This window comes from Rhinolophus ferrumequinum, chromosome 11, assembly GCF_004115265.2.
Source record: "Rhinolophus ferrumequinum isolate MPI-CBG mRhiFer1 chromosome 11, mRhiFer1_v1.p, whole genome shotgun sequence".
NCBI lineage: Eukaryota > Metazoa > Chordata > Mammalia > Chiroptera > Rhinolophidae > Rhinolophus > Rhinolophus ferrumequinum.
In genome coordinates, this window is record NC_046294.1 from 47,501,759 (window position 1) to 47,529,234 (window position 27,476).

Sequence of the window (27,476 nt, forward strand, 5' to 3'; positions counted from 1 at the left end):
TCACTTTGCAGTGGAGAGACAGGCATGGTCAGCTCTTTCCGTCTGTTGCCCAGGTCTGTGGGAGGCTTGCGGGAGTATTGATGGGAGGTCTCTTAGAAGAGGAACCTTCCCTGTGCCACTTCTACCCTCATCAGAACCGCAGGTGACAACATTACTGGGATTCCTGAGGGAGGAGAAGTGGAGGAAGTGAGAGACTGCCTTTTGGGCTGGGGGTCAGGCGGCAGGCTGAGGCTGGGACAGATGAATCTGAGCGGCCAGGCCGGTGGTGGTGAGTTTAGAAGACACAAAGAAGGAAAGTTTTGTGGGCCAGGGAAGAGATCAGGAGTCCCAGGGATGGGAAAGTGTTTAGCGGATGGAGGTTTGTACATCTGCCCTGTTAGCCCTCTTCCCCATCTTCACCTGTCCAGCTCATAGTCGTCTTCAGTGCCCAGTTCAAATCTCACCTCTTCTTTCTCCAACTTCTGGTACTCTGTCCTTCTGCCTTCCCACGAGCCTCTCAAAATGATAGGCTCTTTCTAGCCTTTGGGTCCCACTGCGGTTTACGTCTCTCTTGGCTAAGCACATTCTGCCTACTTAGATGGTTTCTCTTCCTCACCAGACTGAAAGCTTCCTCTGTTGTCCCTGCTCTACACAGTCCCCCTCCCTCCAAGACAAGGCCTGGAACAAAGGGGACATGGCAAAGAATGTTGGTTGAAGGAGTAAGTGAATGAATGACTGAAGGAGTGAGTGAGAGAATTAATGAACACATAAATGAAGGCAGGAGTGAAGGATTACATGAAATGAGCAGAATAAATGTCTGATAGGTCAAAGGGTAATTGAGTCAAGTGCCACACTGTGCCGGTTGTAGCTTCCAAGGGCGTGATAGGATGGGGTCACACATGACTGCAGGCTGGATGAGGGGTGTGAGTCTGGTGTGGTGCATGTATCCCAGCGGAGTGAGGAACAGGCATGTGGTAAGCTTGGAGGTGAGCGACTAACCTTTCCGACAGATCTCCTCGAACTCCTCCCATGCGGTCTCGATGAACCAGGGCCTTGATGACTCGAAGGCGGTAGGATCCACGCCCTCCCTCCCCAGGCCCTGCCCCTGCCCCAGGATTGGCCTGGGATGGGAAGACAGGAAGGTGAGAGAGATTCTCCACCCCAACCTTTTTCTAATCACTGCTCCCTCCCCCAGGCAATGAAGGATGGAGGCCAAGTCTGTGCAGACTTTTCTGTCCCTGAATGCCACACATGTAGACCCTGGTGTGATCCTGGAACGTAGAAGGATGGAGGCCAGGAGTTGGGTGGTGAGGTGAGGGTTGGGAGGTGGAGCGGGGAGTGGGCAGAGACAGAAATATTGAGCAGGGCAGAGCTGAGTTCTCTCTCCTGCTACCAACCCAACCTTGGTATTCTTGAGTTGAGTTAGTCCAGGTTAACCCTGTCCTTCAAACTCTGCAGAGGGGGAACCTAGGGGGTGTGGGGAGGCACCTGCACAGACCTGCTCCCACATACAAGATGGAAATCGTCATGCAAATTAGAATGATGGGTCTGGGTCCAGTTTTAGGTCTCAGGATAGTACCAGGAGGGCAAGTAGGGTATATGAGGCAGATAAAGGAGAGAGTAGAGGTAGAGAGAGTAGGCAAAGGGCTGGTCTCAGAAGACATAGGCTGAAATCCCAGTTCAGTCACTTAGCAGCTGTGTCTCAGGCAAGTTACTCAACTTTTTCAGGCCTGAGTTTCCAGATTTAAAACAGAGATGGTAATCATGCCTCCTCCCTAGGTTGGGCATCCCTGGCAAGCTCCCTGATTCATGAGTCTGGGTCTGGGACCTCTCGTCTGCGCTTCCTCCTGTCATAGGCTAGTCTTCTTGTATAATTACAGTCCGTTTCCTTCTGCTACTCTAGACAGTTAGCACCCAGAAGGAACACCATTATAGATATCTTTATTTCCAGTATAGGTGTGCTTGGGTGTTTGTTGAACATACTGTTGACCAACCAGATTAGGAAAGGCATTCTTCACCTGGGAATCCAGGGGCCTCAGAGCTCCAGAGTTGGCCTATGGCCTCGAAGAGCTGACCTGGAGTCCCTGGCTTAGAGATCCTCAGGTAACACGTTTTAAGGGGAACAGATAGAACCCCCAGCTGTTCTGGCAGTCCTGCTGGTCTGAATTAGGAAGGGGCTCCCGTGGCAAGCCAGACTGAGTTGGACAGCAGATAATGAGAGGTAGGTGAGCCCCTGGGAGTCCTGGCCTCCTCTCTCAGGCCTCTGTCACCCTTTGAGTCTCCCAGCCTGTGGGGCATTTTTCACTCAGCTTCTTGACATGGTTTTTTTTTTTTTTTTTTTTTTTTTAAATGTTCAACCAGGGGCCGGCCCAGTGGCCCAGGTGATTGGGGCACCATGCTCCTAACGCCGAGGTTGCTGGTTCGATTCCCACTTGGGCCAGTGAACTGCTCCCTCTACAGTGAGCTGCACCCTCTACAGCTAAGATTGTGAACAACAGCTCTCCCTGGAGCTGGGCTGCGTTGAGCAGCCAGAGGTGGGCATGAGCTGCCGTGGGCTGCCATGGACTGCCGTGGTCTGCCACGGGCTGCTGAGTGCTGCAGTGGGCTACCGTATGCTGCCAGGAGTGGCTGATAGCCAGCGTGAGTCGCTGGTAGCCAGCGTGAGTGGTCAGCTGCCCGACCCGTGAGTGGCGACCGACAGCCTCAGCCGGGGGGGAGCGCAAGGCCCATAATCCCAGCATGGGCCAGGGAGCTGTGTCCTCCACAACTAGACTGAGAAACAGTGGCTTGAAACGGAGTCGGGGTTGGGAGTGGTGGAGGGGTGGGGGAGGGGGAAGAGGGCAGACTGGAGTGGCAGGGACAGGGGGCGAGGGGAGGCTGAAGGGGGGGGAGGGGGGAAATGTTCAGCCATGTCTTGGCCCAGGGCAAAAAGTTTTGTCTGGAGCTTGTGGGGACAGAGTCCCAGAGAGCAGTTTCCAGGCTCTCGGCCTCATGTGGAAAGGTGCTGGCTTGGATAGTAGATGGCCATCAGCTGTAACCAGTTAGCCAATTAGCCACTGATATAAGTGCTGTGCCTGCATTGGTTGGTTGGTTGGTTGGCAGGCAGGGAACCCAACGGCAGATTGCGGATCATGTGGAGCCTACTTCCTGTGTCTCTCTTGGCCGCCTGCGAGACTGGGGTGCAGGAAGACCCCCTTGTTGGGGTACTGGTGGATGTTTGCTCCCTGTGTCTCCAACCCAGCTGCCAGCAAGACTATAGTGGTATGACTCCCCTATCTATGGCTCCATGGGTGTTCCTTTTTGGCCTCACCATGTCCTGCGTTCCTATGTGGGGAATGGGACCAGAGACCCCGCATGACACCCCGCGTGACACAATACAGCTGAAGGCCTGATGTGAGAACCAACACCAAGCAGATGAGGTACTTACAAAGATGGGGATTGGGGGATAGAGGGCCAGGTCCCCTAATTAGAGGTAAAGGGAAAAGGTCCCTTGGGGTGCTCGAGTCCAGAGGGGACTGAATGTATGTTCAGGAGCATCTACAGGGGCAGGTGACCCCCCCACTGGGGTACTTATCATGTAGAACAGTGAGGAAGGCCCCATGCATGTACCTGTGACCCAAACCATGTGTAGTGACGTCTCCCAGACGCTCTGGCTACGGCCGCAGAAGGTACTCAGCTGTGTCTCCATTACCAGGGACTCTCGCAGCAGGAAGACGAGCAACCACAGATAGGAGACAGAGTGCAGCAGGAACTTCAGCACCTGGATCTTTAGCAGGTGGCCCAGCTTGGTGGGGAAGGAGGGAGAGCGTGGCTCTTAGAGTCTTGTTCATGTCTCTCCCCTTCCTGGGAGAACTTCCCGAATGCTCAGCCCACGTGTGGCTCTGCCTTTCACTCACTCATTTATTCAGACACTTACACAGAACATACTATAGATTAGGCCTTACACTTTCTTATCTATTGTCTCCTTTACAACCCACCACACGAGGCAGGTCCCACAGGCTCTTCCATCTCAACAGTTAAAAAATAAAATCATCACCTTCTATCCCAAACTCATTCTTTCTCCCCCTGTGTCCCCATCTTAGAAAACGACCTGGTCACCCAGGTCAGGAACCTTAAAGGCACGTCTACATCCTCTCTCACACACACTCTGACAATCTCCCTCCCCCCACCCCTAATCCATCCTTCCCACCACTAGTGGAGAGACCTTTCTAAAACAGGACTCAGGGGCTGTTCACCTCATTAAAAGCCTGCAATGGCTTCCTTCGTTGCTTAGAAAGCTCTGTGAGATCTGGCCCCTGCCTGCTTCCCTCCACTTGCTATTTGCACTTATGCTTTAGGAGCACAGAATTCCTTTCAGTTTCTCTAATACTTTACATTCTTCTTCACCTGGGCCTGCATGCTGTTCCTGCTTCCTGGAAGCCAGCTCTCCCGAGGCCTCACCTGGTGAACAGGGACAGGTCTTGCTCCTCATTATATCCCCAGCACCAGGCACAATGCCTGGCTCACAGTGGGCTCTTGAGGAAATATTTGTTGAATGAACAAATAAAAATATCTGGGTCCACAAAGGGCTCCCAAAGAGTTTGTAAGTTAGGGTGGGAGTCTCTTTAGGAGAGTACAGGGCTGTAATAGGATTCAGGCTTTGGAGGCAGAGAGACCTCAGCTTACTTAAATCCTGACTGTTATTTACTGTGTCCTCTGGTCAAAAACAGCACTTCTGTTCCCCGTGCCTATAAAATGGAGGCGTAATGCCTACCTTCCAGGGCCCCCTCAAGTTACTTAATGGGAACGTTCCCAAAGTGCCCAGCCCAGGGCCTGGAATAAAACAAGTGCTCAAAAACAAACTAACAAACAAACAGAAAGACAAGTGCTCAATAAGTGACAGTTATTATTAATTTTATCTTCAGTACCCGGGACTTGGCCGCCAGCCAGTAGCCAAGGCAGAGGAAGGGCATAGTGAGGAAGATGAGCAAGGCAACAAAGAGCTTCCAGATGGTGGTGCTTCCACGCCAGCCAGCCAGGTTCCCACACCAGAAGGAGGACAGGGCTTGTTGGCAGATGGGGTGTGCTACAAACTAAGAAGATGTGGGGTATGAGCAGAGGCGTGGCCACCAGGCAGGGAGGAGGAAGAGGGGGCCAGTTGGGTATACAGCTCTTAGTTCTCTGCCATAGAGGTTGAACCATGTTTCCTTTCTCCCCAGGCCAGCCAGCTCAGAAGAGAGGCAACTCACTTGCCATGTGACCTTGGGCAGACCCTATCTCTCTTTGGGCCTTGGTTTCTTAGTTTATGAAAGAGAAGCTGAACTCAGATTTTCTTAGGCTCTCCGGATCCCACATTCTTGAATCTAAGTCAGGCAGTGGAACGTGGAATGGGGTACCCAAGTCCCAGAACCCTCAGACTTTCCTGTCTTAGAGATGTGGGACACCAGCCTGAATGGTCTTGAGGAGGGGAGGAGCAGGGACAGTGGGGGCTGGTGTTTTGGGGGTTGGTGTCATTATGAAGGAAGGTTTCGGGTTAAGCTCCTGGTAGACTAGGATATCTGAGGGTGCGTGAGAGGGAGGAGTGAGGGGCTGGAGGTTAGAAAGGGAGCCTGTCTTTAGCTCAGAGGGAGGGTAACTAATGAGACAGGGAACAATGGAATCACTTCACAGCTAAGCCCTGAGAGATCTCGCCTAATCTCTAGACATACTGAAGTCTAACAACAGGAAAATACTGGACCAAATTACTCAGCAGGCCAGAGGCAGAGCTGAGTGTAAGACCCAGATGTCTGGGTCCTGGTGCACAGTGGGACTTCCAAGGGCTGGGGAGAGGTTAGGGCCTTAGACTGAAGGCAGGAAGGGAGGGTGGGAGACCCATAGAACCAAGGGCCTAGATACTCAACATCAAGTCTAAGAGGGTCCTGAGGGCAGGGAAAGGACTTGCTGAGGGTTGAAGTGGGGATACCTGGAGATGGTGGGGCCAGGGGTCAGGGCCAGGGCAGGGGCAGTCGGTAGGGCCCAGCTGACGCGTTTCCGGTTGTAGTTGATGGCCAGTCGCAGCCTGACCAGGTTGGGGGTGCCTTCCTCAAAGCCCTGGGCCAGGCCTTGGGTCTCCGGCTCAGTCTCGCTGTCCTCACCCAGATCATCGAGCACTGCAGTAACCTCACTCTGGTTCTGGCACATGCCCATCAGTTCAAAGCCATAGTCCTGGCTCAGTGACTCCAGGGCAATGTACTCAGGCTGCAGGGAAGCGGGGCGAGGTGTGCCTGCCACCCAGTGGACGCAGCCCATTAAGTCATCCCCCACCACCCTCACCCCCACCCTCCCAGCAGTGGGCCTGGGCCATCTCTGTCCTGTCCTTGGGCCATCACTTCCCACACTTGGTATCACCCTGGGTCATTCATTCCTTTCTTCTCTGCCACTTCATCTCTCCTACTTGCTATTACGAGGTCCCTCCTGTGTTGGCCCTCAGGTGGTGTCTCGTTGGGTGAGGCACTTTCCCCTTTCCAGGCCTCAGCTCCCCTGCCTGGAAGCTAATTCCTGCTGCCTCCTTCCACGGCCTGCTGGGAGAATGGCGGGAGTCCTTTGGACATGACTGCAGATGAAGCAGCAGTCTCTTTCCCGAGCTTGCCCGGCACAGGCCACATCCTGCCTTAGGCCTCATTTTAATATCCTTGCCTGTTTCCCCGCCAATGGTAATCTTGAGCATGGGGACGAAGTGTGCCTGGCACAGAGGGGATGTCAGTGATGAGTGATCGATGGAACTGGACTGGTGGTGTTCACGGCCCCTGAGCAGGCGCTGCCAGCAGCACCCCCATCTTCCCTCACGCATTCTCTGCCCTCACAGGCCTGTGCACGCATTACCAAGTCTACTGCTACCTGAGAGCCTTGCCTGGCCTGCACCCCTCCCACAAATACCCTCCCTACTCTTCATCACTTGTATTAAATCAACTACAAGGTTAATCCTTGTAGGTGATTCTTCCTTGTAGACTTCTTCCAAGGACTCTTCCCTGTAGCTTCCTGACCTCTTTTCTGGGCTTTGGAAGCCCTTGTAAAACCATCCACATAGACACTGAATAACGCTGTCTTGTCAGCTCTCTCCCTGCTTGTGATCACAAACTTGAGGCCCCAACACACCACGCTCTGGGTGAGACCACGTAGTAGGTATTCAGAAAGGACGGGTTCTGCTGAATGTCATCTCTAAGTCTGTCCAACAGCTTTGTGTTTGTGTTCTCTCCTCCCTCAGGCAGACCCAGGCACACCTAGGGTGGGCCACCCCATAAGACAAGGTGCCCCTAAAGTGATGGCTCTGCCATTGGAAGGAATCCCCCAGGGCAGGATTCTGTGACTCCCCATCAAAATGGAGGTTTTATGAGAATAGAATGAGGCCTCATCATCTTTCTGTTGTTTCCCACTTCCCAGAACATCCATGCGCAACCATGCCCCGTGGAAGGACAGATACCGGGCACCGAGAGCCGGGGAAGTATAAGAAACGAACCTTAAACTCAGGCTCCTTGTGTGCAAGGCGCCTGAGCTCTCGGCTGAGCTGGAAGGCAGACAGCGTAGCGTCCTCACTGGCCAGTGAGAGGTGGGCCCTGCTGGCAATGCCATGGTAGGTGCTGATGCGGGACAGGGAGAACCTCAGCAGGTCATAGAGGCGGGCATTGCTGCCCTCGAGGCAGGCGCAGGGGCCGGGCAATGGTGTGGTCCTGGTCCATGAGCAGCTGCGCTATCTCAGACAGGTCCTTCTGGCAGGCCAGGGTGAGTGGAGTGACACCAGGCGCAAAGCGGGAGCCATCGATTGATGAGTCAAAGAAAGCCAGTGAGAAAGTCTTGGTGTCCATTTTGCGGCCCTTCTCCCGTTCTAGCTGGGCCAGCAGGCGATGCACCACTGCTGGCTGGTTTGTGTCCACTGTCACCAGCAGTGCCTCATGGATCTGCCGGAAGTCAAACTTGACATTGGCTAACAGCGTATCAGTGATGGCCTAGTGGCCCAAGTGGATGGCCAGATTGAGAGCTTCCCTCCAGGAGCAGTCCTCAGCCTCCTCCACATTCCGCAGGGGTCCGCCTGGCCCACCGCCGGTGGTCTTAACCCCTGACTCCAGGAGCTGCTGCACAAGGCCCAGCCGCCCCTCCTGGATGGCACTGAGTTGCAGAGGAGGGAACTTCAGCTTTTTGTTCACAATCCAGTCGAGTTAGGCTGTGGCTGGATGAAGGAGTGGAGAGGGTATGACTCCGAGTTTCAACCCCCTTTGTTTTGGGGCCTCCCTCACTCTTCTACCTTTAAGCCCATAATCCTCTATCCCCAGCCACCATTATATTCTTTCTTGTCTCAAACATACACTAACAAAATTTTCTTAGTCACCGTTTTATTATGTGGGTTCTCAGGTTAGCCAAGTGCCAGGACTGGATCTGATTGGGGGCCCCTTCCTCAGCCCAACTTCTGTCCTCACAGGAACCCCCACACACAGCAGGGCCAAGCGTGGGCACTTTGAGAAAGGGGCGGTTAAAACAAGTGGACGGGGCTGCACTGGGAGTCCAACCCCACATGCAGGCACACAGGATCTGCCCAGGACTTAGTTCCCACTTGTTAACGTCATTTCCCAGCTGCTCATCCCTCTGTAAGTCCCAGAGCCCCTGAAGGGACAGGTCCAGACATGTGCACGTGGGAGGGTCTCTGAACTGGGCTTTTCCCAAGCCCCTCAGCTCTGTCCGGGCTTCCTGGCAGGATCCCCACACACTCCCCCTCCACCAATCCACCCCCGCCCCCAGCTTTGCCCCCTCCTGTGTTGGGCAGCGTTGTTTCTCCCCATCAGTGCAGCTGGTCCCTTTCTTCCTCCAGGCCCAGCCCATCCTCACTGCTCTTCTCTTCTGAGCCCAGGTTCGGGGCTCCAAAGGCTCTTCTCCCACCCACGTGGTAATGTCCACCACCAGCACTGCTGCTAGGATGTCCCTGCCACCCGTCTGGGTCAACGTGTTGTTTTAACCAAGACCAGAAACAGGACCAGGATGGGGGAGGGGAGCAGAAGGCCTCTTACCGTGACGGGTCCATGGCTGCACTCACCTATGCTGGCAGGGACTAAAGGATGGAACTCCTACACTGTCTGCTCCCGTCGCTGGCTGCCTCTTTCCTATCCATTCAAAACCCGGTCCTGGGCCCTCCCCTTGCTAGGACCAGCTGCTCACCCTTAGCCCTGTATCCTGGAGACCAGGGGAACTGGTGTTAGTGCCACACAATGAAATCCTCTGAGAAAGGGGAGAGAGGACATAATTGCTCAAAGAAGGTGGGAAGAGAATTTAGCACGTCATAGCTGGAAGGGACTTTTGAGACCCTCTGGCCCAACTGCCTCATTGAACAGATGGGGACAGGATTTGCCCAAGGTTCACAACCAAGCCTAGAACCATTCCTTAGTTATTAACCCATCTGATCCCTATGACAGCTCTGTGAGCAGGACAGGGGTTTTCTCTCTGTTACTGGGGGTTAATTCTGGGCCTAAGATAAATAACTTGCTTAAAGTCACACAGTAACGCTGTTACCTGATTATATCTAGGGAGGGGACACACAAAGGATATGGAGAGTTAAGTTCATGGGATGCTGAAGGTCAGTCTCATGGTCAAAAATCACTTCGCACCTTCCCAGTACACCACAGGATCTTATTTATCAGGCAGTGTTTTTTCCCATGGGGCCTCAGTTTTCCTCTCAGGAAAATGGGCACACGGACGCACACCATTCACTGAGGGGAAGACATTCTGAACTGTATCCCAAAGCTTTAGAGAGATCACCGACTCTACCCCAGAAGTTCCAAAGGGGAACAGAATGAAGCTGTCCTTGGGAGAATATGGTGCCATGGTGACAGAAGCCTTGACAACTGGCAGTGGGGAGCAGGCTGGGCCCAGAGGTGCCCTCAGGCAGAGTCCTAGGGGAACGAGTGGAGGGAAGCAAATTGAGCGCTTGGCCTCATCAGTTCTTCTCAGCTGTCAAGAGATCCACTCTCCAGTTTTAGTCACAAAGACTAGAGAGGGCCAAAACCACAGGACCCCATGGCTCAAGCCTGAGGGAGCTCCCCACACATGCTGGCATGTTCTTCTACTTCTCCTGCTGAGAACTGCAATTGGCAGATAGGGCACTGGACCCATGAAACAGGTGATGAGCTCTCCGAGGACACCCACAGTACAGACAGTGATGACGACGATGACGAGGAGGGAGAGGCTGGGTGAGGTGGGGAGGTCTCTCCACAAGTGGCAGCATGCTGGGGAAGAATCTCAATATTGAAGGAACCTAAGGGAGAGAAGGAGGGAAGCAAAACTGGGCCTGCTCCAGGGCAGGATGCTATCCCCAGCAGCCTGAAGGGAGCACCTGCTGTCAAAATGCAGCTGTTCTTGCAGGAAGTGAGTGTTTTACACCTGACAGACACTATCCAGTCGTGAATCCAAACATTTATCAAGTGTTTACTATGTGCCTGGCACGGTGCTGGGAGCTGAGACATATAAACCCAGGCCTGTCCTTATGGACTGCAGAGCTGGGTGTAAAGATAAGCTCTGAGCAGAAATAACTACGATACAAAGCAGGTGAGAAGTGCCAAGCCTAAGGGAGTTGGAGAATGCTGCAGGAGATTATCTGGGAAGATTAGAGAAGACTTGGCAAATAAGTACCATTTGAATAGAGACTTAGAGAGTAAGTAGAATTTGGACACGGAGGAAAAAGTTATGAAGGAAATTCTAGGTCCTCTCTGATAATGTTTTATGTTGTTTTGCCTCATGTTTCTCTTGAGCACATGGCCCTTGTCCTTTTCTCAGCTTGGCCAACACAATGTGAGCAGGAGCTCAATCCAGACTTGTATGTAACTGCAGAGCAGACAGAGGCTAGGAGTGCACGTTCACATGTTTCCTGGCAGCACTCTCCGATCTCCTATTCCGCCCTCAAGGGACGCCTCGCAGGCCCACAACAACCCCTGTGCCCGGGCAGCTTACCTGCACAAATGGGGCACTCTCCACTCTCCTGGACACCGCTGCTTCGGGCTTGGGGTCGGTGCTGTTCTCTGTGCCCTGCTTTTGCTACTCCCCTCCTGTCTGGCTGAGAGTTCGAGTTGGATAAAGACCTATGAGAAAGAACAGTTAAAGACCAGCTATTAGCAAGAGGCCAAAGCATTGAAGGAACCTTTTTCACCTTAAATTAGGGTGAAAAATGTAGACTACTTGATGTGGAGCCAGAAGCCCTAAGTTGGACTCCTGGTTTTCCCACTTGATGTATCAGATTTGAGGGAAGTCATTTAACCTTTGAACATCTGAGAACAGAGCTTCTATTATTGCCTTTAGGATTTTAATCATTTTTTTTGAGATATAATGCATATCCCATAAAATTCATCTTTTTAAAGTGTACTATTTAATGGTTCTAGGATATTCACAAGATTGTATAATCACAACTAATTTCATAACACTTTTATCACCCCAAAAAGAAACCCTGAACCTATTACTAGTTATTCCCCATTCCTCTCCTCACCACAGACCTTGGCAACCACTAATCTACTTTCTGTCTCTATGTATTTGTCTATTCTAGGCATTTCATATAAATGCAGTCATATACTGTGTTACCCCGAAAATAAGACCTTATATTAATTTTTGCTCCAAAAGACGCATTAGAGCTGATTGTCTGACTAGGTCTTATTTTCGGGGAAACACGGTAATATGTCGTCTTTTGTGACTGCCTTCACTTTGCGTATTTTCAAGGTTCATCCATGTTGTAGCATGGATCAGTACTTCATTTCTTTTTCATGGCCAAATATCCCATCATAGAGATATACCACATTTTGTTCATCTAGTCATCAGCTGATAGACTTTTGGGATGCTTCCACTTTTTAGCAAGTATAATGCTGCTATGAGCATTTGTATATACGTTGTTGTGTGAACACCTGTTATCAGTTCTTTGGGGTATATTCCTAGGAGTGGAATTGCTGGATCATACGGCAACTGTTTAGCTTTCTGAGGGCCTGTCAAACTGTTTACCAAGGTGGCCACACCATTACATTCTCATCAGCAACGTATGAGAGTCCCAATTTCTCCACATCTTTGCCAACACTTGTTACTGTCTTTTTGATTATAGCAATCCCAGTGGGTGTGACCACTGTGGTTTTGATTTGCATTTCTCTGATGGCTAATGATGTTGAGCATTTTCATGTGCTTATTAGCCATTTGTATGTCTTCTCTGGAGAAAAGTCTATTCAGATCCTTTCGCCATTTTAAAAATTAGGTTATCTTTTATAATTGACTTGTAAGGGTTCTTTATATAGTCGAGATGCAAGTCCTTTATCAAATATATGATATACACATATTCTGTGTGTTGTCCTTTTATTTTCTTTGTAGTGTTCTTTGAAACAGAAAAAGATTTAAATTGTAATGAAGTCCATGAGGTCCAGTGTACTCATCTTCAGATTCCGGTTCAATGCAGGGCTACCTCCCAGCTTAGCTCCAAGCCTGACAACATGGGGACAAGGACCTCTTTTCTCTACTACCCTCTAGGTCCAGACCATGAGATCAAGACCCAGATACAAGGGTACCCTCTGACCTGACTGAAACTTGAGTGGGTAAGAGGGACAGGTGCAAAAGGGCAGTAAGGTTTGGGGGATGACTTGGATCTTTTGGGTTGAGTGACTTACCTGCGGGCTTGCACTTTCCGTCTCTTCGGCCTGCCCACATCATTCTCTGCATTTTGCTCCTTTGGTCTTGGCTCTGTGTGAGAAATGCTCATTCAACCTAGCTCGTTAACAAGAGCTGTCACATATGATGTCACTTCTTTTAAGAATATTCTTTCTATCCTCTTTTCCTGGTTAATTCTCACTCTTTAAGGTTAGATGAAATGCTAATCCCTGTGAGGAACTTTCCCTGGATTCTCTAATCTAAATCTGGTCATCCTATCATGCCTTGCCTTTGAAGCACTTATCACAGTTGTAAGTTTTGGACTTCCTTGTATGACATGGACATGTGTCTCTCCCTTAGGGTAGAAGCACTCCTGTTTTATTTACTGTGGTAGCTCTGGCATCTAGCACACAGCCTCACACATACAGATGTTCAATATCTACCAAATGAGTGGTAACAAAACCTAGCAACAACCATTTATCTAGCTATTCAGAACTGATGAAATACTGTGTATATAGCATTTAATATATTTTAAAGTGCTTTCATAGCTCCAGTGCCCAGCCTGTAGGGTGCCCAATGAAGCTCAGTTCCCTTCCCATTCTCCACCTCTTAAAATAATAAACTATATCGTTCTGTATGTGGTAGGCAGCTCCTGAAATGATCCTCACTGATTCATGCCTCCTGGTGTCCACGCTTCCCCTTGTGTGTGGGCAGGACCTAGAAGTAACTTGCTTCTAATGAACAGAATACGCAAAAGTGATGGGATGTCACTTTTGTGAGTAGGTTACAAAAGACACTTTCTTGCTAGTACTCTCCCTTTTGCCCTCTGGTGTGCTCACTCTAATGAAGCAAGCTGCCACACTGTGAGATGCTCTGTGGAGAGGCTCTTACTGCAAAGGAACTGAGGGAAGCCTCAGTCCAACAGCCCATGAGGAAGTGAATCCTACGAACAGCGTGTGAGTGAACTAGGATGAAGGTCCTTTCCAGTTAAGCCTTGAGATGACTAGCCTTGTGACACATCCGAGTCTGAGGACCTGCGAAGCCACCCGAATTCCTAACCATGAGAAACGGTGAGATAATAAATACTGTTTTAGACCACTACATTTTGGGGTAATTTGTTGTGCAACAATAGATAACCAATGTACCTTATTTCTGCAATGAGATGATATACTCATTATTTCACTCGTTTGTTCAGTTCTTTAAAATAGCAGATAAACCATTTCCTTTCTAAAAAATTTCCCAGTGAAGCAATGAGTGAAACCAAGTGTTTTCAAAGAGAATGCTACATGTTTTTTTCTTTTGCTATCAAGAATAGAAAAAACAAAAACAAAAACAAAAAATAAAATAAAACCAAGAGTGCTGGGGTTCAATTCTTGGCTCTCCCACTTATTAGCTGTGTGACTCAAGAATATTTCACCTCTCTAAACCTCAGATTCTTTTGTGAAATGAGTATAATAGTATCTACTTCACAAATTTGTTGGAACATTAAATAGATAGTTAGTAAAAGCACCTAGCAATATCTGGTGCAATGCAGGAACTCAAAATGTTTAATCCTTTCTTCCTCTGTGATAAAACCACACCATTCTCCTACTTTATTTCTCCAATAGGCTCCATACAACACCACCCTGACTTGATTGTCCTTCTGATAGGATCACAGAACATTAATACGGCAAGAGGCCCCAATACTATTTGCTTTAATTCCTTCACTTTGCAGATGAGGGAGTTGAGGCCCAAAGAGATAAGGAGTGCTAGGCCAGTGCTCTTTCAATTACTATACGGTAACTGATTTCTCTTCTGGTAACCAGACACTGACAATTGTCTTTCCTCCCACACGAAGTCCTGTTTGTGAGGCATCCCTGTATAGCAGTGGTGGACTCAGGGAGAAAGGATGGTGCTAGGGAGAGCAAGGAGCCAAAGGTAGGTCATGGGCCTCACCTTTGCTGTCTGGATGACTGGTACCTCGTTCTGCAGGGTTGTTTGGGCTTGCCACACTGGCTGGAGGTGCCCTGCGGACAGCTGAAAGCACCATGCGGCCCGAACGCCCCAAAGTGCCTGGTTGCAGCTGCTTTAGGATATTCTTAAGCTCTGAAATTTCCTTGGTGCTCCTGTAGGGAAACAGAGAACACGTGGTTTCATTCAGAATGGAGACTCTATTCTGCTCACCCAAGTCAGTAGCATCTAACCAAGAAAGCCAGTTTATATACAGATGGCTTAGGCCTAGAGTATGTGATTAATTAATGGGGGAAACCATGTGGGGTTTGCATGCCTGTAAGTGACTTGGTAGCCTTTCTTTTCCAGGAGAAAGAATGAGAAGGGGCTGGAAGAGCTCCATTCTGGCAGCTACGTACGTTTGGGGATCTGGAAAGAATGTCCTCCGGATGGAAGGATTAGCCATCCACGGGCTGGGACCAGACTCGGGGGCGTCAGAAGAGCCCTGAGAAGAAAATGGAGAAATATGAAACACACACATTCACCACCAGAGGACGCTGCTACCTAGTACCACTGATACTCCAAACTTGAGGACTTCGGCTGAGTGAGTGAACGTTATCTGCTATAACTTGTACGGGGCGCCTTTGCTTCTGTGTACACAAGCTCTTCCAGCTGTAAGATGTGAAGTTTTGTATACTTAGTTCCGCAGTGCTAAGGGTTTTGTCATGATCCTGAAAGATCCTGGGATAAAAGAATACATGCTATTGGGAAAAACAGGGCTATGGGGCTGTTATGTACAAACTTTTGAAAGCATATATATATATATATATATATATATATATATATATATATATATATATTCATACACACTTGAAAGCATATATATGTATATATATAAATTTGTACATATGTAAAATTGATTCATGTAGACACAAAACTTAAATCACTCATCTCTATACACCTATGTGAAAGAAAAAAATTATATACATATTTCTTAACATTTAAAAATAGTTCTACTTTGAAGTACTTTTATCACTTCTCTTCTAAATATCATCTAATAACATTGTTTAATTTTCAGTATGATTTATTTTGTGAACAATTCTGTTTACCTGCAACTAAAATCCTACCAATTTTAGCCACCATTTCTAGCCATCTAAAACAAGAGATGTGTGTGTGTGTGTGTGTGTGTGTGTGTGTGTGTGTGTATACAGGTATACATATCACATGTCTCTTTCCAGCATTAGTCACTAAACCTAACTATCACAGGCATTTTATAAACCTCCCTGCTTCTAATTCCAGAAATGTCTATGTGTAATAATCACACAACAGATCATATCTACATAGATTTTATTTATGTGGAATGCTACAATTTCTTAATTCTTTGTCAAAATTCAGTTTATCTGTGTCGATTCATCTGTGGCTATTTCCTTTTTTATTTTTCCAAATTTCAATTTTTTTCCTTGAATTTAAAAAAATTAAAATTTTTTTTCTTTAATTTTTCAGCTCTGATTTTTTATCACACATTCTTTTAAAGGTAAATGTCTTTCTTGTAAAGCATGACTTTGACTTCATTCTGCAAGTTTGAGAAACAGTATTTTTATTCACACTCACTGTTTAATATTTTCTAATTGCCATTATAATCTCATCTTGGACCTAGCATTAATTTTGAAATATATTGTTTACTTTACCAGGGTTTTAATTTTATTTTTTTTACCTTGTCTCATAAATTTTAGAGTAAATGCTACTAGAATGGGTAATTAGCTGGGTGTGTAGAGATGGTCATTTAATTTTAAATGAGATTAATCATTAGGAAATGAGCTCCCGAACACGCGCTAAGTGGAGTCAGGCGGCCTGGGTTCAAATCCTCTCCACGACTTATTTAGCAGTGTGACCTGGGACATCCCACTAAATTTCTCTATGCTTCTGTTTCCTTACTAAAAAATCGTTGATCATAAAAGACCCTAGTTCACAGGGTTAAAAACCCTTATGTTTTGTTTTCACTGTAAATTACCATTAGAATGACACATTAGAAAAAAAGCCTGTGGTATTCTAGACAGCTTAAATTATAAAAGTGAGTGCCATCAACTCATTTCCATGTATTAACCTTCTCTTGCAGAAGTGTTTCAGGATCTCCTTTCCCTGTGGTTTGAGGTAACTGCGACATGTTTCATTCTGCTGTTGATGTTCAATGCCTTTCTGACATTATGGCTCTGGAGTTGTTGACTCCCTTCCTCCTTGATCCCTTCCTGGTCCTAAAGGTACAGAGTAATTTAGATGGCCAAAATGGAAAAGATTCTACGGAGCTCTTATTTATCCTATAATTAGGGAAACCATATGTCTTGGTTTTCCTGGGACAGTTGTGCTTATGTCTGTTGTCTCAATACAATTATTCATAGCACTCTTTTTTGTTCTCACAGTGTCTCAGTTTAGATAAATTTTATGGCGAACCTATCTACAAATCTCCCTTAAAAGGTCGTTTATATTAGGTTGGTGCAAATGTAATTGTGGTTTAAAAGGTTAAAAATAATTGCAAAAACCGCAATTATTTTTGCACCTATCTACTGTATTTCCCCGAAAATAAGACCTAGCCGGACAATCAGCTCTACTGCGTCTTTTGGAGCGAAAATTAATATAAGACCCGATATTATATTATATTATATTATTATACCTGGTCTTATAGTAAAATAAGACCGTGTCTTATATTGATTTTTGCTCCAACAGACGCATTAGAGCTGATTGTCCGGCTAGGTCTTATTTTCGGGGAAACACGGTAACATAATGAACATGTGTACTCAAAGCCTACTTTGTTCTAGCTGCCAGGAATGCATTGTGGAACAAGACAAACAGGTTCCTGATCTCACAGAGCTTCCATTTATTGAATAGCCAGGGCCACAGAGCTCTAGCTCCATTTATGTCAGCTCCCAGTACTGCGAAATGGGGACCTGGCGGAGCACACTGAACTGCTTCCACCGTCCTTTTGCATTTTTTTAGGCCTTCCCACAATGGAAAAGTAAATTTCAGACTTGTCTCAGCTCTCTGGGTCCCAAGGCTATACTACGAAAGCACCTACTCCTCCTCTCTGCTCTAACTCAACTTTGTCTTCCCAGTGTCCAGTCTCTTCTTTTTCTCAGTAACCTCAACAGAAGTGATGCCTGTGAGGCTCACTCTGGGGGACTGAAATTCTTTTGGTTATGTCAAATGTTTGAAGCTTCTCAAATTGTACAGTGTACACAGATGCACTGGGCTGCAATGACAGTAGACCTTATTTCTAGTCCCTACTCTGTTCCGACTTGCTGTGTGAATTTGAATATGTAAGTTTCCATATCTGAAATGTAAAATGACATGGTTGGGGCTTGATGATCTCTAGGTATTTTTTCATCTCTAGAATTCTGATCCTAGCAGTAGTATATGATTATATCTTCATATTTGTTTTTGAGTGAATTATAGTGCAGGGTACTGGCTTGGAAAGATAGCTGGAAACAACACTGAGAAGAAAGCAGGAGGAGTCAGAATAGGCTTAGGAAGAAAAAAATAACTAGAAAACTGGCTAAGAAAAGGGGAGACAAAATGCCCAGATGCTTATACATAGCCGGAAACCTATACATCTCTTCTTAGGTGTATATGTGTGTTCTACAGGGAGAAAAAACGGGAACACATGAAATAGCACGTATCGAAGAATATAACTGGCTTTGCTAGGCAGGTGAGTCAAGGAACAACAATGACAGAGGGACTGTAAGTGAGCGCTGGGACTTTCAGGTGCTGGAAAGAAAAGTCTGATGAAAGCTAGAACCACCAAGAACCTAGAAACAAAACATGAGATTAAGTTTGAGCCCAAGCAGAATTTCATTATGGCTAAAGAACAAATGGTCCAACAGCTTTGTGTGCACTAGATTAAAGCGTCCCTCACTTGAATCTCCCACGTGTGAAAGGGAAGGAGAGTTCACTCCTACCTGTAAGAAAGGGTAGCAAGCCCACTTATGTTTGTATTTGAATGTACGTGTGTGTATATGTGTTTACCTCTCAATCAAGCACGTTTCCTAAAAAGGAACTGAAAAGCCTAGCAGAATAGTAAGTCCTTGCTTCACCCTTGTACATACCTGGCTCAGCCCAGAGCTCACAGGGGCTGAGGCACCCACCACAGGGGCATCTAAGGAGTCCAGCGAGGAACACACGTGCAGGAAGGCCAGGCCAAAGGACTGATGACGTGTGAAGGGCTGGGAGCAGGTCAGGCGAAGTCGATCCCATGACTCACCTGAGGCTGGAGCCAGGAAATCATCTCAAGGAAAAGAAAAGGATGGGGAGAGAAAATGCATGAATGGGAGGGAGAAAGGAAGAGAAGGACAGTACTGAGGAGAGGGAAGAAAGACAGGGACTGTATAAACTCCAACAAAAGGAAGAATGGAGGTCATCAGTAACCGACCCCTTGGGCCTTGGTGCTCATGGATGGGCAGCGCCAAGCAGGCCAGTCAGGGACCTCTCAGATTTGGTGCCTTGCCTTCCCACCATCGCTCCTCGCTGTCAGTTCCATAATGTCCCCAGCACGAGGAAATGCTCATTCTAGACCTCTTTAGGGGCTTCATTAATGTCTCATTTTAACAGGAGATATCTGTAGTGTTGGAGTTTGGGATGACCATTGGCCCAATGGATTAGCTGAGCTGGACCATGAGACCTCAACCTCTCTCACAGCGGAGCGTGCCCTGCACACTCACGCATTATCACATACCTGTACTACAAACCGTCTCACCTTCAACTGCAGCACTACATCTCTTCTACCTTGTAAGCCCCTCCCATATCACTCTTCCTTCACATTACAAACACCTCCAATTTAAACGCAGACAAATCCTAAGTCCCTAAAGGCCAGGAACAGGATCTTATGTTTCTTCTGCAGTGCCTACTAAACGCAGATTTGCATAGAACCGAACTCAGGAAACACTATATGCAACATAATCATATTGGTTGGTGCAAAAGTAATTGCGGTTTAAAGGTTAAAAATTGCAAAAACTGCAATTACTTTTGCACCGACCTAATAACTATCCTCTAGTCTTCTATCACTTATATAAGCCTTCATCCTACACTAACACTCATGGGTTTATTCACACATACATTTATACAAACAAAAACCCATTAATCACAAATGTGGGTTCTACATCAGGCTTCATGCAATCATGTTGTGTGTAAGTAAAAATCATAGCTCATAAATATCCCCAGCTATCATGTATTCTCATCATGGAAACTCACACATATACCACAGCTGTTCACTCATTAACTACCCTGTCCCCCCAGCAGATAGAACTGCGCCCTTGCATAGGCTCCCGCCACAAATACACCCATCAGCTCTTGCAGCCCTCTATGATACTGCAGCTCTCTTTCTCATTCTCTCTCTCTCCCATTTTCGCTTTTGCCCTCCTTACCATCTTTAAACATGCGGACCCCTGAGCGGTTTTTTCCCTGCTTTGAATCAGCTAGGGACATTAGCATGGTTGCAGGGAGCAGCGTGACAAAAGGTCTGTCCAGGGACCAGGAAGAACGGCCCACATCAATTTGTAGGAAAGCACAGCCACAGTTACCTGGGGACAAAAGGTTGAGAGAAGGATAAGGGTGATGGGATGGCAGGGGCTCCTCTTATTGCATACAAGGGAATCAGTTTGGAAGAGGACATTCCTCCATTCTCGAACTAACTGGAAGCCCAGTAAGGTCAAGCAACAGTGAGCCAGTAACTGAAGTGGGACGAGACCGTGGCCTACTACATGACAATGTGAAGGCTCACCTTCTTCCATCCAGCCAGAAACCTTCCCCTGACTGAAGAGACTTGCTGCTTCCCTGTCCTCTGGCAGGCAGTGATAAACACTGTCTCTCTTAAATCCTTGCTAGGAAACCTGAATCTCTCTGTGCTGACAGGGTTGAGACCAGTGGTCTTTGTCAGCTCTCTATTCCAGAGAATTCTAACCTTCTCAACCCATAAACTCCTATGGAGCCTTCCGGGATTAGTCTGCATGGTTCATCCCTAGAATCCTCTTGACACTCATATTTAGAGGTGTATATAGATTCTATTTGTTGGCATTTATAATTATATCAATGTCCTAAAGCTTCGCCCAGACCACTGAGATCAAAGGAGGGCAGGGATGCTGCAAAATTCAGAGTGCCATTCTCACTGAATTGTACGTGAATGGAACCCTTAGTATTCACCAACACCACATACCTGCCACAAGGGCAAGGGCCACATCTCCCCTTCACACCAGGTAAGGTTTATTGCACGCAGGCTGATCAGTCAGACTGAATTGAGACATGTTGGTGGAGCATTTGGAGGGGAATGTGACTGCTGTGTTCTGCAGAGGTTTCTAGGCCACAGAGAACTCACTCACCCACATCGATGTAGCCAATGGGCACCGCCCTCTCCAGCTGTAGTTCCACTTTCAGTTGCCCACTCTTGTCCTTAGGGCAGCTGAGCCAAGGGCCCCCCTGACTGTCTGGGTTCAGCAAGTTCTCCACAGGATACCTGGGATCCTAAGGCAGGGAGAGGAGAAAATCAGGAACCTCACTGAGCCCAAGGGAAAAAAAGGATGGCCATGAATGAGTGCTCCTGCCATTCCCAAACCTTTCCAGTCATCCTAACATGATAGGAAAGGCTCTGGGTGGGACTCCATAGGAATGTAGCTATTGTGCCAAGGGATTTGCACATACCGTTTACCTCTCCTTCATTTACCAGACTACCTCATTTAATCGTGGTTCAGGCGGTTACTATTATTGTTTAGTTAACAGATCGATAAACTGAAGCTTAGGTTCAGAACTTACCCAAGGCCAAAAGGCCAAATAACCAATCAGAGTCAGAACTCTCATGTTTTTGAATCCAGAGATCTTAACCACAACACTATACTACTTCTTTTCATTTACAAGGTGCTTCCACAGACATTTATTTATCTTCAAAGTAGCCCTGAGATAAGAAAGGCAAAGATTTTTATTTTAAGTTTACAACTGATGGTTAGAAATTAAGTGATTCATTCAGAGGCTGCAATAGCGATACTGAGATAGAAACTTCTCAGTTCTAACCCAGTCAGATATTTTTTGGTGGAAAGGCCTTGAGCAAACTACGTTCTCCACATCTAAATTTCTTCATCCATAAGTAAAGGCGGAGAGACTAGACTCATGATTTTCAATCTTGTTTTTTGTTTTAGCAATAACACCGTTCCTTTTAACTGAAGTCTTATACTAAAATGTGTGTGTGTATTTTCAACAAATAAAAGCAGATTTCTGGTTAAAACACAGGTTGGGAGACCTATTTGTCCCACCTCCTTTCACCTTCTAGAAGTGGGTCCCCAGAATACAGTTTGAAAACCATACTATTAGAAGATAGCTAATGTTCTCTAGCATTTTTTTTTTTTTTTTTTTTTTGGTGAGGTCTTGCAAAGAGCAAGACCTCAAAAAATTGGTTCAAAACTCAGAATTGTTCCTCTCCACGGAAATCTATAGTAAAAGGCGAAAGATTTATGCGATCTGAAGAGAAACCAGAGTATCTCTAGCATTTTTTTTTAACTTTTATTTATTTTAAGTGTGTTTTTCCAGCTCTAAGTCAAGTAGTTGTTTCAGTCTAGTTGTGGAGGGCGCAACTCACAGTGGCTCATGTGGGGATCGAACTGGCAACCTCTTCGTTAACAGCACTGCGCTTTAACCAACTGAGCTAACTGGCCGCCCCGAATTGTTCTCTAGCACTTTATAAGGCTGAGACTATGAAGAAAACCATTTAGGCCGACCATGTAGATACGGAGGGTAAGGGTAATTTTTATTATATTTCACTTAGGAGTTGATATAGTTCCTAAAGACTCTCTAAGGGTCTTTCTGAAATGTGGGGATATTTTTGACTGCCATAACGACCAGGAAGTATTATTGTCATTATGGTCTGGAGGCCATCGATGATATAAATATCCCACCATGCAAATGATACTGCTATAAAACGCAGGCTTATCGATCCAAAATGCCAATGGCACCCCTTGAGAAAGAACGAGGGTAACAGACGGGGAAGAGTAGGGAGAAGGAGTGAATAGATAGGGAAATAACAGCAGAGGAAAGGGTGGGAAGTCCTTAAGAATCACCTCAGTGGATCAGTGCTGCTATAGGCCCGGCATCTAGCTCTCATTGGGATAATCAGGATTTTCTGACAGTGGACTTTTAGGGAGGAGGCTGAGATCACTTTTGCTGGTAGTGGTGATACCCTCACAGGTCAGGGATGACCTTCAGCATCCCGGCCTGCTCTCAATGACAGTAACTAAACTGCCTTTCTGGGAACCCTGGTACAGATTTTGGTTCTATAGCTTTGCCAGCTCCCTCCAAGGATGGAATCAATCCTAAGGTTTCCTTCTTCACCTTTAATTCCTGGGGACACTTCTTTTATGTTCCTGCATTGCTCTGGGAACAACCTGAGGGCAAGAGCTATGCTTTCCCCACTTCGACTCTGGACTCCCAAAGAAGGGACAATGTCTTTTCTATTAGATTGGGAGTTTGCTAAAAATGTAGCCAAGTCTATTTTTTTCACTCCTTTCAGTCACCAAGAAAACCATGGCCGCTAATTAATATACCTGAGAGGAAAAGGACACCACATGGCTGATCTTCACAGGAGCCATGGTGCGCCCAGCAGCTGTCCCACGTGCAAGGCAAAAATGCTTTCTCCTGAGATTTCGTCGGTCACCACTCTGGTATTGTCTGTATTCTGGTCCCGTCAGCTTCCAGAAGAGAAAGAATCCTCATGTTATTCCTTTAGAAGAGAACAAAAGAAAAATAATAGCTGTTTCTCTGGTAACAGGAGTAATTTGCAGCAGTCAGCCAGACTGTTTCGGATAACCATGATGGGCTTGGTGGGGATGATGGGCAGGGACCAGATCTGGACCAGCTGATGAGATTCCAACAAACCCGAAACAACTAGAATGCAACCCAGGGTAACAGAGGAGCAATTACAAAAGGTATGTTAAATTGTTAATGTTGCATTTACATGTAGGTGAGCTCCCAAGGGCATGGATTGTGCCTTAAATCATTCATCTTTCTCTCTCTAGAGTCTGGTACATAGCAAAGATGTGCAACAAATGCTCAATTGAATGTATACCAGTCCGTTTTCTTTGTCGTCCCATAAAATGAATCTTCCTAAATTAGCTTTTCATTTGGTTACTCCTCTACTAGAAATCGTCAATGACTTGCTGATGTATGCTAATTCCCTGCTACATGGTAGGTTCCTAAGTCAGCGTAGCCCCTCAGACATCTACATGTAGATCTCTACATTTCCTGCTTCGCTTCCTGCTATTCCTTTCATCAGAGCATAATGTGTTCTACCTGTCACTGTTTTAATTATTTACTCTTAAAAGTTCATATGTGTATTTGTACTTTGTCTTTTGCTAAACTTTTTATGGAAAAATTTAAATATATGCAAAAACAGACATATAGTATAATGAACTCTTATACATCCATCATCTAGCTTCAACAATTCCTTGGCCAGAGGTATTTTAAAGTTGTCTGAATGTCCTTAGGTGGATCTCTCTCCAAATATTTATACCCTGCCCTTTTTACTTATGTTTGTTACCCACCTGACCCCTGAATATGAGTCATGACCCATGATATACTCCTGGCCATAATGGTCTTCTTGTTTCCTTCCTGACCCCCAATTTATTTTCCACCTCCAAGACTTTGCTCATACCATTACTTCTGCTTCGAATGCTCTTTCCTTTTCCCATTTATCAAATTAAATGCATCTTTGATGCTCCACTCTGCTCAACCAGCTCAACGTGATTGATAGCTCCATCCTCTCAATTCTGTATTGGAATTATTTGGGTACATGTCTTATGTCCATTGACCAATTGTAAGCTCTTGGAGGACAGGCTTCATATCAGATTCAATTCTGTATCCTCAATGTGAGAAAGAGAAACTTATAGTTCCAGATTAGCAAATGTCTGCTGAATGAATGACCATAAAAATTGAGCCCCAAAGGACCAGCATTCATGGAGTGTTCAGAGTGGGGTAGACTGCTGCAACAGCAGTAACAAAATTTTAGTGAATGCCATCTAAAGGTCAAATGTTCCTCACAGGTCACATTCAATATGGTGCCAAGGCTTCAAAAAGAAAAGAATGCAGGGTGAGCCCTGAGTCACCTCTCTAGGCCTCCAGATTAACTAGAATTGATTATTCCTACTATAAAAACACACTGAACATTCAACAAATTTTCTTCTTCTCTGCTAGATATTGGAAATATAGAAATAAGCAAGATATGGTATCTGTTTTGGAGAAACTCCCAGTATACATTTGTGATTTGATGTGAAAACTCCACCATCTTTTATCACCAACATACCGATGGCTGACCTAGCCAGACCCAAAACTATAGCCTAGGCTTGGGGACCCTGAAGTTGTCAATCTTGGATATTTCATTTAGTTAATATTTTGGAGGTTGGCTAGTAGGTACTGTACTAGGTGCTGGATACACAGTGGTGAATAAGACATATTCGTATACAATCTTGTTCATGAAGATCATCTTCTATCAAATTGCTTATAGATCTCCAAGGATTAAGTACTTTCCGACCTCCTTGCCCTAGTATATGCTGCACCTTGTTTTTTGGCAATGGCTTGTTTACCCTGTGTCTCCTCCCTAAGTTGAGGATATGCATTCTTGTCATGTTCATTATCTCCCACACCTCAGAGAGGTGCTGAAACACGGTAGGCAAACATAAATAGCCACTGAAAAGAGCAGTTTATTAAGTCAATATAATTCCAATTAGAATTTTAGCAGAAGTTTCTGGTAAACATGACAAACTCATCAACCAATAAAGGGCCACAGGTTGCTATGACAGTTCTAAAAAGGTAGATCAAAGCTGTGGGGTTCAACTCCCTTGAAAAAAAATTTCAAAGTCACAGTAATTAAAATGTACTGCCTATAGAAACAAGCAAATAAACTCCAGAAACAGACTCATAAACGGGAATTTACAGCCTGTTAAGTTGATTGTAAGATAGAGCAGAATCATGATTCTGCCAGAAAAAAGATGGTATTCAGAAAACTGGCTCACAATGTTAAGAAAAATAAAAGGAGATCCCTACCTCATAACATATTAAAAATTATACTCAAATGGATGAAAGACAGAAACATGAAAAATACTTTAAGGTAACACAAACAAGGTTGAAATAAAAATGACTGACTAAAAGAGGATATTTGCAACACATATAAACTTGGATAGCAAGTTTATGAAAAGGGAAACAATCCAATAGAAAACTGGAGAGAAATATAAACATACAATTCACTTAAGATAAAATCTGAATGATCAAATACCCACATAAAAAAACCCTCACCCTCCCTGGTAATAAGGAAACTGCAAATAACTCTTCCTCTAAGACTGAAAAAAATTTTAAAGTCTACAACATAAAGGATTGGCACTAATGTGGAGAAATGGGCCCTCTCATAAACACTTGCAGTACATCTTAATTCGGACTAGCTAATTTCAAGAATAGCCACATGTGGCTGGCTAATAGTTAACTTATTTGAACAGTATAGTTCTAGAGGGGCTCACATGTGCAGAAAAAGACATATACAATATTTCTAACAGAAAAAAACCATAGAACTCTAATATCCATTAGTTGAAGAATGCATAAATGAAATGTTATATATATCATACAATGGAATACGATACGACAGTTAAAAGGAATAATTAGATGTAAATATACATAAACGTGGAGAGCCCTCAAAAAATAACAGTGAAATAGTAAGTTATAGATGATACGTAGAGAGTAGCACTTATGTTCCTTAAAAAACAAAATTAAACAATATTTAGAGTTTGTGAAATACGTAATGATTTTCTTTCAATGGACTGGGAGAATACACAGATAATTATGATAATAGTCGCTTCTGGGGAGGATGAAAGAATGTGTCCGAGAAGAGAAGACACAGGTAAGCTCAAGTTTTATCTGTATTATTTTCTTTTTAAAAAATGAGGAATCAAATAGATTATTATGTCAATAATCAATTCGGGGTGATGGTTATACGGTGTTTATAATATTATGTATTAAGTTTCACATAATAAAAATAATATTTTAAATAAATTAGACGGCTGTAGATGGGGTAAATATTACCCTGTAACTTCCTGACGGCTCCAAAATACAGTTGACTTGCATTCTAGTACTTTATGAACCCACAGGTCATCCTAGCCCTATTCACCTGATACTAGATCCAACAGGGAAGTGTAGGGGGCGTGCGCGCAGAGGCCGCAGGTTTGCAAAGTGTCGGGTCTGGATGTACAAATAATATCTTGTTGCAAATGAATTACAATACTAAGCTATAAGTTGGGGTGCAGCACAGTGAATAAAGTGTATAAAAGGGGAGATGGTAAGAACCAGGGACGTAGGATGTGGGGTAGGAAAGCGTACCGAGATGCATGAAGTAGACCCGAAGACGTGAGAGCCTAAGCAGCAGTTCGGGGGCCGTGGAGGTCCCCCAAGGCTCTTTGACTCTCAGCTTCTGGAGCCTAAGCCGCGCGGCTACTTGCATGGTCCTAGGAACGCGCTGTTCTGTTCACTTTCTTGATGGCCACCCCTCCTCCCTTTCGACCACTACCCTCCCGATCAAGAACCCCCAACGCCCCTCACCCGGGACAATGAACCTCGAAGAATCACCGCAGCTTCAGATCGTGGATCACAAACACATTCTCCCGCCAATTCGGCCCTCTGACCTCCGCCACCTGACCCTGAGCGCTACTCTTCCGCCTCCCGAAGCCCGGGAGTTCGTTGTGTGTGTGTGTGTGGGGGGGGGGGGGGAACCTCAAAAAGTCGCTGTTTCTGAAAAATGACTCTCACCGAGGCAAGAAGGCACGTACTGTGATCAGTAAAATACATTGATGTGTTTTACATATATTTCATTCACCACAAATATCCCGTCGAGACAGCGGAATTAAAACTTCAGGGTCAGATTCAATGCATTCCGGGAAATGTAGTCCTTAGACTTT

The 27,476-nt window shown here is 45.9% G+C and overlaps 2 protein-coding genes and 1 non-coding gene across 3 annotated transcripts; all 3 read right to left on the bottom strand.

The window, feature by feature from the left end:
• LOC117029738 (short transient receptor potential channel 2-like) lies at positions 1-9,007 on the bottom strand. Its single transcript, XM_033118931.1, is given in 9 exon segments — positions 1-163; positions 979-1,100; positions 3,602-3,763; positions 4,349-4,419; positions 4,856-5,051; positions 7,454-7,643; positions 7,645-7,940; positions 8,007-8,100; positions 8,994-9,007. Coding segments are annotated over 9 exon segments (1,308 nt in total).
• On the bottom strand, positions 8,754-27,235 carry XNDC1N (XRCC1 N-terminal domain containing 1, N-terminal like). The gene is made up of 10 exons (XM_033121916.1): positions 27,121-27,235; positions 23,088-23,263; positions 20,880-21,021; positions 19,929-20,084; positions 18,615-18,793; positions 14,937-15,022; positions 14,524-14,693; positions 12,609-12,681; positions 10,927-11,054; positions 8,754-10,234 (listed from the first exon to the last, which is right to left on the bottom strand). Exons 2-10 carry the CDS (start codon positions 23,130-23,132, stop codon positions 10,002-10,004), a joined length of 1,212 nt encoding a protein of 403 aa, XP_032977807.1. The 5' UTR covers positions 23,133-23,263; positions 27,121-27,235; the 3' UTR covers positions 8,754-10,001.
• Positions 21,912-22,028, bottom strand: LOC117031396 (U5 spliceosomal RNA). Its single transcript, XR_004424536.1, has one exon. It is a non-coding gene; the product is annotated as a U5 spliceosomal RNA (small nuclear RNA).
• Positions 27,236-27,476: the final 241 nt, after the last annotated feature.